This window comes from Budorcas taxicolor, chromosome 11, assembly GCF_023091745.1.
Source record: "Budorcas taxicolor isolate Tak-1 chromosome 11, Takin1.1, whole genome shotgun sequence".
NCBI classification, from domain to species: domain Eukaryota; kingdom Metazoa; phylum Chordata; class Mammalia; order Artiodactyla; family Bovidae; genus Budorcas; species Budorcas taxicolor.
The window spans coordinates 40,260,458-40,278,753 of NC_068920.1; the positions used below are offsets into that span (position 1 = coordinate 40,260,458).

The window sequence follows — 18,296 nt, forward strand, 5'->3', positions numbered from 1 at the left end:
AAAGCACAACCCAGGGCTTATTTTTAATTGCAGTTGTTTTTGAGGTATAATTTACATACGATAAAATTCAATGTGTGTTTTCAGGTGTATAGTTCTCTGGATTTTGACAAATTTGGTCAGGCAACCACCATCACAATCAAAAGTCCCTTACATCAGAAAGTTCCCCTGTGCATCTTTGTAGCCAATACCCCCAACCCCTTCACTCCTGGCCCCTGGAAGCCAGCAACCTGGTTTCCGTCCCTATCACTTTGCCTTTTCTAGAATGTCATATAAATGGAACATAGAATAAATAGGCATTTGTATCTGACTTCTTTCATTTAACAAAATGCTTTGGGGATTCCTCCAGGTTGTTGCATGTATCAATACTTCATTCCTTCTTATTGGTGAATAATCTTCCATTTATGGACATACCAGAATTTGCATATCTATGCGTTGTTGAGGGATATTTGGGTTGTTCCCAACTTTTATTTTTCCTTTTCCCCCCACTTCAGTCAGTCAGTTCAGTCACTCAGTCGTGTCTGACTCTTTATGACCCCATGAATCGCAGCACGGCAGGCCTCCCTGTCCATCACCGACTCCCGGAGTTCACTCAGACTCACGTCCATCAAGTCAGTGATGCCATCCAGCCATCTCATCCTCTGTTGTCCCCTTCTCTTCCTGCCCCCAATCCCTCCCAGCATCAGAGTCTTTTCCAACGAGTCAACTCTTCGCATGAGGTGGCCAAAGTACTAGAGCTTCAGCATCACACTTTTTTTTTTAATTGAAGGATAATTGCTTCACATACATCAACAAGAATCAACCACAGGTACACCCAAGGTTTTTTTTAAAACTTTTTGACCTTGTCTCGCAGCATGTGGGATCTTAGCGTCTGGATCAGGGATCAAACCCACATCTCCTTCATTGGAAACACAGAGTCTTCACTGCTGGACAGGCAGGGAAGTCCCATGGTTCTAGTTTTTAATGCTGATTAAAGCTATTAAAAATCTGCTTGTGAGTTGTGGAGTGATATCTTCATTTTTATTGCTTGAATACCTACAAGTGGGATTCCTGAGGTATATAGTAAGTGTACATGTAATTTTATAGGAAACTTACAAACTGTTTTCCAAAGCAGCTGTACCATTCACATCAGCAGTGTATTATCACTGCAATTTCTCTGCATCCTTGTCAGTAATAGATGTTGTCAGGACATTGGATGTAGGCTGAGCTATAAAATTAAACATTCTGCTAGCCACATGTACTGGATTGAATAGTATTCTCTTCAAATTCACATTCACCTGGAACCTCAGAAGAGGACCTGCTTTGGAAACCAACTGTAACTTTTTTTTTTTTTTTTTTGCAGCTGTAACTAGTTAATATTTTTAGTGTTTTATTTATTAAAATTAAAATAAAATTGTATTAGAGTATAGTTGATTTACAACCCGGATTTGATCCCTGGGTCGGGAAGATCCCCTGAAGAAGGGAATGGTTACCCACTCCAGTATTCTTGCCTGGAGAATTCCATGAACAGAGGAGCCTAGCAAGCTACAGTCCATGCGGTCACAGAGTTGGACATGGCTGAGCACTGAGCAGCAGCATAGTTGATTTACAATGTGTTAGGCTCAGGTGTACAGCAAAAGAATAAGCTATACATATACATATATCCACTCTTTTTTAGATTCTTTTCCTATATAGGGCATTACAGTATTGGGTAGAGTTTGTGCTATATAGTAGGTCCTTATTAGTTACCTATTTTATATATAGTAATGTGTATATGTCAATCCCAATCTCCCAGTTTATCCCTCCCTACTTACCCCTGGTAACCATAGGTTTGTTTTCTACATCTGCAACTCTATTTCTGTTTGGTAACTAAGTTCATTTGTACCATTTTTTTGTTAGATTTCACATATAAGTGATATCATATGATCCTTGTCTTTCTCAGTTAGACTAGTTAAATTTAGATAAGGTCTTATTGGATTAAAGGGGCCTTCATTCCAGTGACTGATGCCCTCATAACAAGGCCACGTGAAGACATAGAGACTTACAGAGGAAAACAGCACGTGACAATGGGGACAGTGATTGGAGCTGAGTTGCATCAGGCCCAAGAATGCCAGAACCAGTGGAAACTGGAAGAGACAAGACAGTGTTCTTCCTTGGAGCCTCTGGGGGAGGGTGGCCCTGCCAACATCTGGACTTCAGATTTCAAGCTTCCAAAGCTGTGAAAGAATACATTTCTGTTGACCTAAGCCATCCAGGTGGTGGTGGTTTGTTCCAGTAACTCTAGAAAAAATAATATACTATGAATACAATTTGCAAAATCTGGTAGTGCAAAGAAGTTTACAAGGTTATATTTGACTTCCATAAAGCTTTCTGAGGGTAAAGCATACTAAATATGTGGAAATACAGTCCTATTAGGTACAAATATAGCATTAGCAGCCTAAATTACTAATAAGCATAAAAATACTTGGACTAAATCTTTAAATAGTCTATAATATAACTTTTCATTCATTGAGTTGTACTTCTGCTGAGAACAGTGAAGTACTACTACTTATCAAGTGAAAAGTCATCCCTAGAGATAGGGGATAATCAGAAATTAGGGCTAAGTCAGGAATTTGGGATTAACAGATCCACATTACTATACATAAAATGGGCTTCCCTGGTAGCTCAGCTGGTAAAGAATCCGTCTGCAATACAGGAGACCCCGGTTCAATTCCTGGGTCGGGAAGATCCCCTGGAGAAGGAGTAGACTACCCACTCCAGTATTCTTGGGCTTCCCTGGTGGCTCAGCTGGTAAACAATCAGCCTGCAGTGCGGGAGACCTGTGTTTGATCCCTGGGTTGGGAAGATCCCCTGGAGAAGGGAAAGGCTACCCACCCCAGTATTCTGGCCTGGAGAATTCCATGGACTGTATAGTCCATGGGGTCACAAAGAGTCAGACATGACTAAGTGACTTTCACTTACTTATATATAAAATAAATAATTATCTATTATAACAACAAGGACCTACTGTATATCACAGGGAACTATATTCAGTGTCTTTTAATAACCTATAATGGAAGAGAATCTGAAAAAGTGTGTGTGTGTATGTGTATATATATATATATATATATATATATATATATATATAACTGAATCACTTTGCTGTACACTTGAAACATTATAAATCAGCTATACTTAAATTAAAAAAATAATAAAGGTCAGTCCAGAACCAGAATCCTTCTTGTTGTTGTTCAGTCACCAAGTCGTATCCTACTCTTCGTGACTCCACGGACTGCAGCATGACAGGCTTCCCTGTCCATCCCCATCTCCCAGAGTTTGCCCAAGAGAATCCTTGTGATTCTTAATCTATGGCTGTTCAATATGTGAGACTCATATTTTGCAGAATGTTCTATAAAGGCTTAAGAGATAGACTTTGCTTTAATTTATTGTTGTGATGAAGTATATTACAACCCTAAAGATTTTTTAAATTTTTGTAAAATAATTTGCTCATTTGCCCTACCACGGTGTATACACTAGTTTTGAAAAGAAAACGACTGTTGCAGAACCAGTCTTGGCGACTTCATTAAAAAAAAAAATCCTATTTTAGTTTTAACTCAAACCTCTTCTAGTTCCTCAGAAAGAAAATAATTCTGCTCTCAAACCCCTATTAGACTTCTTTAGATAGGTAGAGGAATCCCCATCTGTACCCCAAAACCCATGAAAGAAGCTGATTCTTCTGTTATACCATTATGCAGAAAAATGTTACTAGCTCAGTGATTATATTAATCAATAATTATATTAATTCAATAATATAAAACAAAGGAATAGCAACAGTCAACCAGTCTGTGGTTTAGGCCAGGGGTCCCCAACCTCCGGGACCAAATGCCTGATGATCTGAAGTGGAGCTGATGTAATCGTAATAGAAATAAAGTGCACAATAAATGTAATGCATTTGAATCATCCCTAAACCATCCCCACCCCACCCTGAGTAAGTGGAAAAATTGTCTTCCACAAAACCTGTCCCCAGTGCCAAAAAAGTTGGGGATCGCTAGCTTAGGTGACCATAACTGGCTGAGTAGTGATGGCAATTGGACAGAACTCAAGGCAACAGACAGAGCAGAAGGGCTGGCACAGATGTGGAAGCAGGATTTCCATGTTTTCACAATCATTCCTCTATCTCTACTGTGTAAGCCAGATTTTTTTCCCTATTAGCAACATGAGTTATATCATGAGCCTGCCAGTTGACTCTAGATGTCATTACATGGAGATCTGGGCAGTGTCTCTGGCGCTCGCTGAGCCCCTCATGAGTCATTTTCCATGCTGTGCACTGTGGTTAACAGCTGCACCATGCCTGTGTCACAGAGGTGACTTGTGAATACAATCTTGTCTTCGTAAAAAGTTTGCAGAGCCAAGCAGTGCCATCTGAACAGGGTCCAACAGTATTCAGCGATCCATGTAAAAGACAAGCCTGTTTTCACAACTCTGCTCTCTAATCAGCATATGCTGTTCTCTGAATGTTTTGGGAGAACATAGGGTTGGTCTATTCTGGGGGGACAAAGACTTATAATATTGGGCCACCCTGTTCCAAGTTGGGGCAATTTCAAAGGACAGGGCTTTGGGGACTTGGAACAACCTGTTCAGCTTCACTGCAACTGAATCTGGCCAAATACAGACATCAGTCTCCCTCTCAGTCCCCATCCCACATGTGGAAAACCATAAACTCAAGTCATTACAAATAAAAGGCTGTGGAAGAGTGCCCAGATTCCCCTGTGGGTGGTATGACGCTGTGGGAAGAGAGTCATTGGGGTAGGGGTAGGGACTGTCCCTCTATGAGAAGTTGAGAGAAGGAGAAAAAACAATGACCAAAATGTTTGCCTTGTTTAATTAACTCTCAGCAAGGCTGTCTATTCATTACAGTTCTGGTGTACCAGGGAAGTGAGGTCCAGGGGGCCCAGAACTACTGGTTCTGCTCTCCATTTTAATGCTAATTAGATGTTTACATTTAAGTTGCAACAATCAGCAGATATTATTGCCCATTGCAGGGTGGTCAGAATTAGGTTTGTGTAGAATTAATTGGTCAGAATTAATTGTGTAGATGGACAAATTCTTCCAGGGGAACTGGAAGTCACTGCTATAATTTATGATAAATATAGCTGGGATCATACTGGCAAACTATGTACCTGTCTGCACTCCCTCCTGCCTAAAAATAACATCCATTACAAAACAAAACAAGACAAAAAAACACTAAAAAATTAATTTATTTCAGAATGGGAATAGAAGAAACAGGATCAAGAAAAGAGGAGTCAGATCCGAAGTTCAATCCTGCATATTTAAAAACAAAGCTAGGAGCAGAATCTGGTGCCTGGCATAGCTATTCAGCCTAGCAGCCTGTGCAAATTAACCCGATTCTGAACCTGGCTTGGTGTAATACGTGCATTCTCAGGCGTCACACTATTGCAGATCCCTCAGAGACCTGACCTTGCAAAAACCGGGACAGTAAAATTAAATCCTTTTAAATTAGATTTTGCATAGTCCCATTGACCTCCTGGGGTGCTCTGGTGTTCCTCGGAGCAAAGTCCAGAGTATGGTGCTACCTATTTGTGATCAGAAAACAGAAGAAAACTGGGGATGAGAAATCGGGTAAGAGAATAATAGCTTTTAACGAAAACAGTGTTGAAACACATCAACCTCTACTGAGGGTAGAGCGCTATGACCTCTCTGCATCACTGACCACGGCATAACTGCCCGTCTAGAAAAGGCACAATGCAGAATGGTTCTGTGATCCGGCAGAGGGGGCCTTAGCGAGCCCTGGGGGGCCTTCTCCTCCCTGCCCCTGGAGCTTCCAGGCTGGGTCCAAGTCACCCCTCACTCCCCTGGCTCCCGCCAGATCCACCCTTCAAATCCCGCAGTGCCCGCCCCACTGATTGACAGGCGGGGCAGCCACTCCCAGGAGCCCGGCTTTCTCTCTGTCCCGTAGCCAATAGGAGTCAAGAGGCGGGGCCTGCAGCCGGTAGGCGGTGCTGGTCAGGTGCAGGGCTGGTCAGGTGCTCTGCGTTGAGTTGGCGAGCAGGTGAGCGGCTGTGGGTTCGGGGGGCACCCCTTGCTCCCGCCGCCTCCTGGCTGTTGCCCCGGGTCTGCGGGAGGGATCCCTTTCCAGGCCTTCCCTCGCACTGATGCGGACTGAGCGGATCGCCGCGAGGGTAAGAGTCGGGGGAAGTGGGAGGCTGGCCTCCCCGGGACCCACCTGCCTCTTTAGGGACCCTCAAACTATCCTTCCTCCCGTTTCCACTGCACACTTGTACAGAGCCCCCGTTAGGACATCTTCTGGCCTCGGTGGGCGGGCTGGAGTTCTAAAATTGGGAACGTACCCTACGCCGAGATCCTTCCCGGAGCTAGGATGAAATCCCGATGAAAACGATGGGGAGACGCATCACCCTCTGTTCGCTCTACAAACACCTACTCATCCTTCACTTTCTCTCCTCTCCTTTCTTGGCATCCCTTTCCTCTAGATTTCCAAGGCTGTCTGTAGGGGAAGGGCTGGAGGGGCGAGGAATTGGAAAGCAGCCCAGTGAAATCTGGACCCAGAACGAGGGATTCCACAGCGCCATGAAGCACTTTGTGTTGGAAAAGAAAGAAATCAGATTTCTTCCATCCCCACCCCCGCGTCCCTGTTTGTTGCTTTATGTCATCGATGTGATAATGTTGGTTCCTCTTACCAGACATTCCTAAGCTTGAGGCAATGGTCAGCCTTTGTTTATTTGCGTTTGTCCCAGGAAAGCAGTTCTGTCCTGCTTATTACAGTTTGCTGAATTAATTTACTACAATAGAGGAGAAGTCAGATGTTTCATGTTGTTGATTCATTTTTTAGCTTTAAATTATATTTGGTTCATAGTATCCTTTCTTGTGTTAAGAAAGTGAAGGAGAAGAGAGGAAGAGGAAGAACCACCATTCTTAGCCAGAAATGTTAGTAAATATTTTTGCAGTTCCTTATTGGAACTGATTATTCATGTTCCTTCCAGAACTGGGAAGTTTCTTGCCATTTGAGGAAGTTTTTTAAATTTAACTTTTGAGCCATTGTCTGGAGATCAATACCTACAACAATTTCAGTTTAAGTAATGCTCTGGTATGCTGAAATCATGGTTAAAAAAAAAAAGACAAAACAAAACAGAAGCAGAATGCTTGCCCCTGATAGCAAAGCAGGCATGCCAAGCAGTTTTTATTTACCAGCACTTATAAAATAGGAGGGCAAGACAGGTTCTTTTTCTGAGGTTTAAAAATGTCTTCAGCATATTCAAATTAGGAAGATGTCAAAAACTGAATTCAAGAGATTTCTTGGCACAAAATATAGTTAGATCCAGGTTTGGTGGGCTTATAAATAACTTCATGCAACAATGAAGAGCAGAGGGAAAGAACAAAAGATCCTTACTGGATTTGCAAACCCAATGAGAACTGACAAAATTTACATATGTATTGTTTTTCATATTATCTCTTATTAGCTTTCTTGAATAGAATAAAAGCTTTTTAGAAATAGAGGCAAGTGAACAACAACAATTACAACCACTTTGATCCCCAGAGATTTATTTAATCCTGGGAAGTGCCTGTTCTACACATACCACTGATAAGATTAAATGTTGATGAATTTTAACATTAGGAAAAATGAAAGTGAAAGTTACTTAGTCTTGTCTCTTTGTGACCCCAGGGACTGTAGCCCACCAGGGTCCTCTGTCCATGGAATTCTCCAGGCAAGAATACTGGAGTGGGTTGCCATTTCCTTCTCCAGGGGATTTTCCCGACCCAGGGATCGAACCCAAGTTTCCCGCATTGCAGGCAGACTCTTTACCGACTGAGCCACCAGGGAAGCCACTAACATTAGGAAGGTCAACATCAAATTTCAGATTTACACTTCTGTTATACTTAGTTCAGAACCTAATTGTTTTATTTAAAGAAGACTATGCTTTGGTTGAGGGCAGAAGGAGAAGAAGGTGTCAGAGGATGAGATGGCTAGATGGCATCACTGATGCAATAGACATGAACTTGGGCAAACTTCAGGACATGGTGAGAGACAGAGAGGCCTGGTGTGCTGCAGTCCATGGAGTCTCAAAGAGTCAGACATGACTGGGTGACCAAACAACAACAACAACACGCTTTGATTATTTGGAGAAGGAAATGGCAACCCACTCCAGTATTCTTGCCTGGGAAGTCCCATGAACAGAGGAGCCTGGCAGGCTGCAGTTCATAGGGCTGCATAGAGTCAGACATGAGTGAAGCAATTTAGCACACACGCATGCTTTGATTATTAATACATGAACGTCGATTATGTTTCACAAACATATTAGAATGTCACAATTTTTATGTCACTTCAAGACACCAAGTTAATCTCTTACTATGATGGACCAAACATAAGGCCTTGCCATTGAAACATGGAGGTTTACATATGTATTTTTAAAAAATATTATTTTTGAATTTGCTAGTGCTAACTCCTGTTGCTAGGTTCCTACAGCCTGTCTAACACTAATGATGAATTTGTCCACAGGTATTTCAGTTCAGTTCAGTTCAGTTACTCAGTTATGTCCGACTCTTTGCAACCCCATGGACTGCAGCATGCCAGGCCTCCCTGTCCATCACCAGTTCCCGGAATATTTGGACATATATAAATGTCCATGAGCAGGAGCCAGAAGTCTGAGTCAACCTGAAAATGTTTCAGAAAAGTTGATGCAAATTATTTCATCTTTTAAAATGATATTTGGGGAGATAATTTACATAATTTCTTTGAGGAAATGTTTTGGTAAGTTCTTAGAAACTAAAACAATTTCTAAAGTGTGAATATATGTCTTAGCTTTGTTATAGAGAGCCCCATGTTTCTTGTTTAAGGTGAAATTCTGCAACATAAACCTTCCAGGCTCTGATGTATACTATAACTGGGGTTACTAAGCGCCATCATTCTCTGTTTTGGGTAAAGTATGTTAAACAAAATTATTGCCATTAACTTCTATATTTTTCTTATACAGACTATCTTACACTGAAGCAATCAAGTAGTTTGAAAATGACTTCAAAACTTCTCTGGGTGTCCTTCATGCTTGCTGCATTAACACTTTCCGTTACATTTTCTCTCCAGTCAGACCAGCCAAAGGTTCTGCTAGTTTCATTTGATGGATTCCGTTGGGATTATTTATATAGAGTTCCAACACCCCATTTTCATTATATTATGAAATACGGTGTCCAGGTGCAGCAAGTTACTAATATTTTTATTACAAAGACCTACCCTAACCATTATACTTTGGTCACTGGCCTCTTTGCTGAGAATCATGGTATTGTGGCAAATGACATGTATGACCCTATTCTGAACAAATCTTTCTCCTTGGATGACATGGATATTTATGATTCTGAGTTTTGGGAAGAAGCGACACCGATATGGATCACAAATCAGAGGGCAGGACACACGAGTGGTGCGGCCATGTGGCCCGGAACAGATGTCAAAATACATGGAACCTTTCCCACTCACTATATGCCTTACAATGACTCCGTTTCATTTGAAGAGAGAGTTGCCAAAATTATTGAATGGTTTACGTCAAAAGAGCCCATCAATCTTGGTCTTCTTTATTGGGAGGAACCTGATGATATGGGCCACCAGTTGGGACCAGACAGTCCACTCATGGGGACTGTCATTTCAGATATTGACCACAAGTTAGGATATCTCATACAAATGCTGAAAAAGGCAAAATTGTGGAATGTTCTGAACCTGATCATCACAAGTGACCATGGAATGACGCAGTGTTCCCAGGAGAGGATCATAGAGCTTGACCGATATCTGGACAGAGAGCACTACACCCTGATTGACCAATCGCCAGTGGCCGCCATCTTGCCCAGGGAAGGTCAGCCTGAACTGAGTGGTGATCTGGGGCAGGGTGTGGACGTGCCCAGTGTGACTGAGTGGGGGATTTTTGTTTCTGTCTTTCAAGTGTGCTTGTCTTTGTTCATGGTAATATTCTTGGGTTTAATCCTTAGTCTCTGAAAAGACAAAGTCTCTTCCCTCAGAGACTGATTTTTGACTTTTTTCTACAGTATTGAAACTGATGCTCTCTCTGTATATTTATGGTAGTGGCATTTAACCATTTTGGAGTCATTGGGTATGACGAAAAGCTACAGCCTTCACTCACAGAGAAGTAGGGATGGGAAGACACACACAAATGTGCATGGAGTTACAGTGATTTTTATGGAAGCCTTCAGAGGATCCTTAGTTAGAATCTGCTTAATAGGAAAGCAGTGGGGTAGAGGAAAGAGAGAGATTTGCTCCTGCTGAGACTTAGTTTTCTTACCTATGAGCAAGGGAAGTAATAACAGTATCTCAGACTTAAAAAAAAATTTATTTGTTTTTATTTTTGGATGTTCTGGGTCTTCACTGCTGTGTGGGCTGTTCTCTAGTTGTGGTGTGAGGGCCTCTCGTTGCAGTGCCTTCTCTTGTTGCAGAGCACAGGCTTTAGGGCCTGAAACTTTTTACAAACCTCATTTCAAAGCCTCATACCAACCTGTCATTCATTATTTCTGTTTTAAAGGTAGATTCTGTTTGAGTTTTAAACAAACTCAAGACGTTTAACATCCCCAAAAAGAATTTGAAAGAGAATGGATACCTGTATGTGTATAACTGAAATCACTTTGTTGTGCAACTGAAAAGAATCCAACATTGTCAATCAACTACACTCCAATATAAAATAAAAAGGCTTTTTTTTTTTTTTTAAGTTTTACATCCCCAGGGTTGCAAAGAGTTGAGCATGACTAAAGCAGCTTAGCACTAGCACACTCATGCACGCATGGACATGTGTATTTAAGTCTTTAGAGATTAGAGACTTCTGGTTCAATGAAATGTCTTCTCTGAAGGTGAATTTATTTTAAGAGAAGATTATTTCTCAGTTTCCCCCACGGGGAGCGGGGGCAGGCAGGAGGCTCTAAATTGTCTGGTGAGACTTCATTACCTTGAACTTGCTGTCTACATCAGTAGGATGTCTGCATTGACTGACCTCTGTTACCATGGTTGCTTCTTGGCTGTAGCAGTGAGAGTCTTGTTCTGACTGCTTCTCCTAATCCTTCTGTTTTAGGCAAATTTGATGAAGTCTATGAAGCATTAGCTCAAGCTCATCCTAATCTGACTGTTTACAAAAAGGAAGAGGTTCCGGAAAGATGGCATTACAAACACAACAGTCGAATTCAGCCCATTCTTGCAGTGGCTGACGACGGCTGGCATATTTTACGGAATAAGTCAGATGACTTTCTGTGTGAGTATGTTACAGTCTTTCTCCCCATTCTGCATCGTCTGCTAAAGTGGAGGCCAACTGGGTGTTGTTTCTGCTGTATTCAACATTCTGTTTACCGATTGAATAGCTAGCTAGTGTCATACATTAATAGCTAAATAAAGATCCAATAAATATCTCAATAAAGATTTACTGGGTCTTTAAATTGAAGTAACTTCCTAAAAGTGAAACATTTACTTCTCTTGAAGTCATCAGACCAAAGATAAGTGCCGTGCCCTATACTGCTAATTATAACCATTATGTTCCTGAGAAAAACCTGAGTTTTGTAAATTGAATCATTTCTGCATCTGTTTCATACTCTGGTTTCATAAAAGTGTCATCTCTATTTTTCTCTGCTATTGTCAGCTTTCTAGTTTCTTTTGTCCTCTGGCTCTACAAAATATAGGCCAGCTTTGCTTTACACCTTGGGAACCTTTCTAAAAAGAAGTGCATATTGGCATGGATAAAAGTATATCAAGATATATTTTCCTAATGAATACCTAGTGGTATAATTCTGGAGGTATTTCCATTATATAAATTTAGAAGTTGATGGAAATCCTATTTAAAATTCAAGCATACAAAATAAAGAGCTTTCTGCCATCCGTAATAGAGGCTTCGCTGGTGGCTCAGATGGTAAAGAATTTGCACTGCAGAAGACGCAGGTTCGATCCCTGGGTTGGAAAGATCCCCTGGAGGAGGGCATGGCAGCCCACTCCAGGATTCTTGCCTGGAGAATTCCATGGACAGAGGAGCCATCCGTAATGTGTAGTTTTCCCTTTTCATACAGCTTTTAACAAGTTAGCCAAATGGAAGTCATGCCCAGGGCGTAACTCATCTTTATTGTGCCTGCCATTTGCATATTTGCTCTCAAACTGCCTGCCCACCTTTACCCTGATCTGCTCTGTATCAGCAGTGACAGATCCCTACAGACTAAATTTCCCAAGCTACTTTGTAAGCTGGTTTCTGGTTCCATTTGGCCAACAGAGAACCTTGGCAGGAGTGTGGAAGGCAGGAACTTGGCAGAAGCCAGGGTCTGTCCCCCATTCTGTCTGCCCCAGCCTATGACTTCATGTCGACTGTGATCCCGGCTCTGAACAACCTCCCTGTCTCTGGCCTCAGCTCCTACTGAGTAGTCCTGCCTTTGGGGCTCTGGTGACCCCACCTCTTCCTTCTGTCTCTCCAGCTCTGGGAGCCATTGAGGTTCCCACTGGGGACTATTCCCACTGGGCTACTCATGGGGTAACCTTGCCATCTCATGTTTACTTCTGAGCTTCAACATGAGCCCTCATCTGAAATTCCCTCTCTTAAACTACCTAGCATGGGATCTGCTTCCCTGGCTGATAGAGACATTAACACACACTACCAATCAGTTCACTGGGGGTTGTTTCCGTTGTTACTGAATGTTGAAGGAAGCATATGGTGCCAACACTGACTAGAAATGCTCCTTGATACATTTGAGATATTAAAAATATGTCCTTTTAGGTAGAACTGGGTTCGCATCATGTTTATTGATGAAGAGAAAACCAGTTACCTGGCAGTGACATTTATAGAGCATAAATGAGTCATACTGGCAGATGTATATGTGATGGGTTCAGATCCTTAAAACAGGTTTTACGTACAGATAATAATCTGTAAGGAGAAGGCAATGGCAACCCACTCCAGTACTCTTGCCTGGGAAACCCCATGGACGGAGGAGCCTGGTAGGCTGCAGTCCATGGGGTCGCTAAGAGTCAGACACGACTGAGCAACTTCACTTTCACTTTTCACTTTCATGCATTGGAGAAGGAAATGGCAACCCACTCCAGTGTTCTTGCCTGGAGAATTCCGGGGATGGGGGAGCCTGGTGGGCTGCCGTCTATGGGGTTGCACAGGGTCAGACATGACTGAAGCAACTTAGCAGTAGCAGCAATAATCTGTAAACCAATATTTAATCAGGCCAGGAGAGCTGTATTAAGAAAGTTTTAAAAAATAATAATTTCTTTGGCCGTGGGAATAGTTGCCAACTTTATATGTTCAGGCTTTCATGTATTGTGTAGGTGACTCTTACGTGAGAGGAGTTGCTTAGAAAACAACTGCTGTCTCTGAAGAGACAGAATTACAATTAACATAAATGTCAGTGGCTCTCTTGAAACTTTGGTTCAGTGAAGTACAATTACATAATAGATGGTCACTCCTATTTTGAATCGAAAACCTTAATGGTGCTCCTGTTTATGTTACATTATGTTTAACATAATTATTTTTTCAACAAAATAATTAAGTACTGGCTACTACAGTCCTTCTCAGCCTGAGTTCTAGAAGAGAATTCAGCCCTAACGTCCAGAAGCAGCTGTTCTCAAAATGTGTTCCCTGGACCAGCATCATCCAAATCTCCTGGGAACTCATTAGAAATGCAGATTCTTGGGGCCAACCCAGATCTGCTAAACTGGGAACTGAGAGGGTGGAGCCCAGAGATCTGTGTTTTTACCTGCACCCACCCTCCCTACACCAGAGTCTCATACACGGTCAAGTTTGAGAACCATTGCCCTTAGGCATCCATTATTAAATACTGTCTGCTGGATCAAGCATTTATGGTAGGGGCTACCGCTAGGAAGGGCTTCCTGGTGGCTCAGTGGTAAGGAATCTGCCTCCCTGCAATGCTGGAGACCCAGGTTCAATTCCAGGGTTGGGACGATCCCCTGGAAAAGGAAATGACAACCCATTCCACTATTCCTGCCTGGAGAATTCCATGGACAGAGAAGCCTGGTGGACTACAGTCCATGGAGTTGCAAATATCTGGATAAGACTGAGTGACTGAGCATGCATTTACCACTAGGAAAAAAAAGTCCCTCTTCATGGGAAAGGTTTTCTAAGTCATAATGAGTTCACTTCAAGTCTGAGTTTCTAGTAAGAAGTGTGATAGAATTTACTTTGCCTTCATGATTAGAGTCTATATCGAACTTTTCATAGACAGGAGCCCAACAATCATCCAATTACAGATTATATAATGGCATATTTCCCAATGTTACTGTTGATTAATTAAGTAGAATAGCACAGCCCCAGTCGGATGATTCCTAGTGATTCATAAATCCAGCATTATTTCCACTCGAATAAGAAACTCAAAAGAATCATAGCACTAAAAATGATTCCTTTAGATGGATTTTGCCAGGCAGATTTGGAATTACTCTGAGAAGATGACTCTCAGAGGAATTGATTTATGATTTTTTCTTTTCAATTCTGTGTTCCCATTGCACATTTCCTAGGAGCAAACACAAGCAGTAGAGGCTGATTTGCCAGTCATTCTCACCACCTTTGAAATAAAGCCTTTCAGTTCTCTTTGGTTGCCATTTTATTGGAAGTAGAACCCTGATATTGTGCTAGAGCCACATGCGTGTAAAAGGCAGCTTTTATTATGCAGGGGTTTTAATCCTTCAATTTTGTATCTTCTTCTGACTTATCAAGACTCCGAAAGTTGTTAACCTTTTTTGTAGCCGTACTAAAGCAGACAGTGCTAAGCTGGATCCTGATCTGAAACACCAAGACAAGATTTTACCCACAAGTCCTGATCTTTATTTTTTGATTGTTGTTCAGTCGCTGTGTTGTGTTCAACTCTTTGTGACCCCGCGGACTGCAGCACGCAGGCTTCCCTGTTCTTCACTATCTCCCAGAGTTTGCTCAAACTCATGTCCGTTGAGTCGGTGATGCCATCCAACCATCCGGTCCTCTGTCATCCCCTTCTCCTCCCGCCCTCAATCTTTCCCAGCATCAGGAGCTTTTCTGATGAGTCAACTGATAAATTATGAATTTATTGGCTTCATGACTAAGGGCACCTTTATCCCTTTATCTCTAGAACAATAAGTGGAACATAGAAGGTACCTAACAAGTAATTGCTGAAAGTTAGTTTACCTGCCAACAAAAAAAATCACTTTTGTGTTCCCCCGACTTGGCTCAGGGAAGTTTACCCTTCTTCCTGTGGCCTGTGGAAAAGATTTGTGATCATTTGACTTTTCATTTCCTGAAGTGAATCGTGATGTTGACCACAGCAGAGATGATGTGTAAAGGATTCTTTTATTTAAAAGTCAAATTAGATAAGATTTGCATGTAAGTCCAGCATTCGATGATACAGTTATTTCCATTTTAATACCACCTGGTTGGCTAACTTGTTCACGCATTTTATCTTCACAGTAGGCAACCACGGGTATGACAATGCATTAGCAGAAATGCATCCCATTTTCTTAGCCCACGGCCCTGCCTTCCGAAAGAATTTCACAAAAGCAGCCATGAACTCTACAGACCTGTACCCCCTGCTCTGCCACCTGCTCAGCATCACTGCCCTGCCTCACAACGGATCACTCAGCAACGTTCAGGATCTGCTCAGTTCACCGACTCCAAGAGCAAGTCCTAATACCCAGACCCCTCCTCTCCTCCATGGTAGTGTGAAACCAAGAGGAAATGAACAAGACGAGCCATATGCTTATTTCATCGGGGTCTCTCTTGGTAGCGTTATAGTTATTGTGTTTTTAATAGTTCTCATTAAACATTTAATTCGAAGTCAAATACCTGCCTTACCAGATTTTCAGGCTGAAATATCTCAACCATTATTACAAGCCTAATGCTTCTGTGATGTGAAGATGGCATAGTTATGTCAGTGTTTAAAGGTTTCAAATTCTAGGGAACTAGCTTCAGACATTTGCACAGACCATTAAGCAGTTATGTATATATACAGGGGCAGTCACACACACACACACACACACACACATACAGACCAAAATACACTGACCTGCAAAGGATGAAAGATGGGGAAGTATATTTCCATTGTTCTCTCTGGCTTCTGGTAGATCAGATCCTGCTTTATTTGGACTTGGCACATGCAATGTATATATTTAGCAACTTTGCACTATTTGAAATACCTTACATATTGCACTTTACTCTCCTAATGGTACTTTTATGTGAAATGCACTTTATTGACAATTATGTCTTATAATTCAGTAGAAAAAGACAAATTTTACACCTATGTCCCAGAATGAAATGAAATTTCTAATAATTCCTGAATAATGTAGAAATATATCTCCTTACATTGGGAGAATGGGAAGAAAGTGAAAACTGTTGAAAATGAAATGTGATGACCTTTGAATGTTGGATTGCAGAGAGATGGGTTCCCAAAGCAGGGTGCATCTGTGAGCATTCCTTGTCATATTTCTTTCCATACGACATAGGTTTTCATCTTATTTCTGCCCCCACAACAGAGATCCAGATGCTGCTGGATTCATTCTAGGCATATCATTTCCATCGTGACATTCATTATTGCTATTTCCAGATGTAGTCATTTTATTCTGATTTTGATAATAAAGACACCATGAATATACATTTGCTTCCTCTCAAGTCTAGCACTGCCCTAGAAGGGCAGAAGGGATCAGGCATCATCTCAGCAATGTTTTCTCTTGCTCTGTAATTATTTGCTTCCTTGAAAAATAAATCACTATTAATTGTGTTAAAAATCAGATTAGTTCAAAGAGTGTTTTGTTTCTGGTAACCTGTAGTGACAGAGCCTTTAGATTTGAGCATTTGAAGGTCTAGGATTGCAAGAAAGCACAAAATATATTGGGAAAAATGTCAGCCACACAATCCTTGAAAAGAGCTGTGTGGAGCTTGGGGGAAATAATTAGGAGTTTAGGGGAAAAAAAATTAGGCAGGACCAGTGTTTGTAATGTACCCAGGACACCGCTAAAGGGTGCCTGGTGGCAAAATTTAGTGAGACAATACCTAGAGGTAACAGGTATTGAAATAAAAGAAGTTGAGATTATAGCCTTGTTTCCTTGATATATTTGAATATCTACTCACAGATGCTCAGTGGAATCAAAGATGAATCCAAGTTCACAAACAGACATTACTCCTCAGTAGGACTTTTCATTCACAAAAGACTTTATCTCCTCAGTAGGGTTTTTCACCTGCCTGGTCATCTCAGCTCATTCCCGCCATGGAAAACTGCTTTTGGTCTCTTAAGTAGTCTGGTTGGGGAGAGGGTATTACCGGTGGTTTCTCAGAGGAAAGAGGAAGCCCCAGAATAGCTTTCCTTGAAGAAAACAGAAACCAGCTTATAGACATGTGGCCCATAGATAATACTATGATTTTGTGTATATTTATGTACTCACTGACAAAGAAGTTGGTAAAATGGCAAATGTATTTAAGAAAGAAACTGTAAATTTGAGATAACAAAAGTGGCAGAGTGAAAAATATAATTAAAGTGCTTCCTAAAATCAGGTGAATGCTTTTTAAATGATGATGCCAATAAAGAGTGTTAGCACCTAATGCTTAATACAGCCTCTTAATGGGATAGAATGAAATCACTGGAAATGTATCAGTAGTATAGATTAAGAAGCTGAGACATGAGATGGTAGATAGCAAACTCCTCAGGAGGTCTGAACTCTGGATTAGACATTTTAGAATATGTGACTTACTCATATTGGCTTGCTTTATAGCAGTGAACTTATCTGTGTGATTGAGATGCCAAATCTAATGACCTGAAGATGAAATTGGTCTATTTAAAAGCAGTCACTATTCAACTGCAATCTGTGTATGTAAATTAATTGTTGTGTTAAATTCATTTTAGAGGGTGCTATGATGACCTTAGTGGTAAGAAGAGAGTAAATTCTGTAACGCGGATGAAATCGTTAAAAACTCTGATCTGAAGATTTGACTATTGAATGGTTCTTTTATTTACAGATACTTATCTTCCTGTAAAATAGCAGCTGGAGAGTTTACCTGAAAGAAAATAAAATTTTACACTTTGCTGGGAAAACCTTGTCTCTTATCATGTTTTGATAGTTTTGTTGTTGTTCTGGTTTTACCTGCATGTCTCTCTGGCCAAACTTTTGTGTACAGTCAACACAAATTAGGACACAGAAATAAGATGGAGACTGGCTAACCTTCCTGACTGTAAGTAAAAACTTTTAAAAGGTCAGAAAAATGGAATCCCCCACATCACAACACTGACATGTTTTCTCTCCATCTTCTACCAACTGTTTTGAAGCTGATTAATTGATACAATTTTTCCTGTTCCAGGTATCTTTTGTAATTTCT

The 18,296-nt window shown here is 41.2% G+C and overlaps 1 protein-coding gene across 1 annotated transcript; it reads left to right on the plus strand.

Annotated features, from left to right (window-relative positions):
• Positions 1–6,044: 6,044 nt before the first annotated feature.
• ENPP5 (ectonucleotide pyrophosphatase/phosphodiesterase family member 5) lies at positions 6,045–16,228 on the plus strand. The gene is made up of 4 exons (XM_052649190.1): positions 6,045–6,155; positions 8,964–9,827; positions 11,049–11,225; positions 15,402–16,228. The coding sequence occupies exons 2-4, from the start codon at positions 8,999–9,001 to the stop codon at positions 15,827–15,829; spliced, it is 1,434 nt and encodes a 477-aa protein (XP_052505150.1). The 5' UTR covers positions 6,045–6,155; positions 8,964–8,998; the 3' UTR covers positions 15,830–16,228.
• The last annotated feature ends 2,068 nt before the right edge of the window (positions 16,229–18,296 follow it).

Coding starts and splice junctions, on each gene's coding strand:
- ENPP5 (XM_052649190.1), top strand. CDS start 8,999: ATGACTTCAAAACTTCTCTGGGTGTCCTTCATGCTTGCTGCATTAACA. Junction 9,828..11,048: donor CGCCATCTTGCCCAGGGAAG/GTCAGCCTGAAC, acceptor CTTCTGTTTTAG/GCAAATTTGATGAAGTCTAT. Junction 11,226..15,401: donor TAAGTCAGATGACTTTCTGT/GTGAGTATGTTA, acceptor TTATCTTCACAG/TAGGCAACCACGGGTATGAC.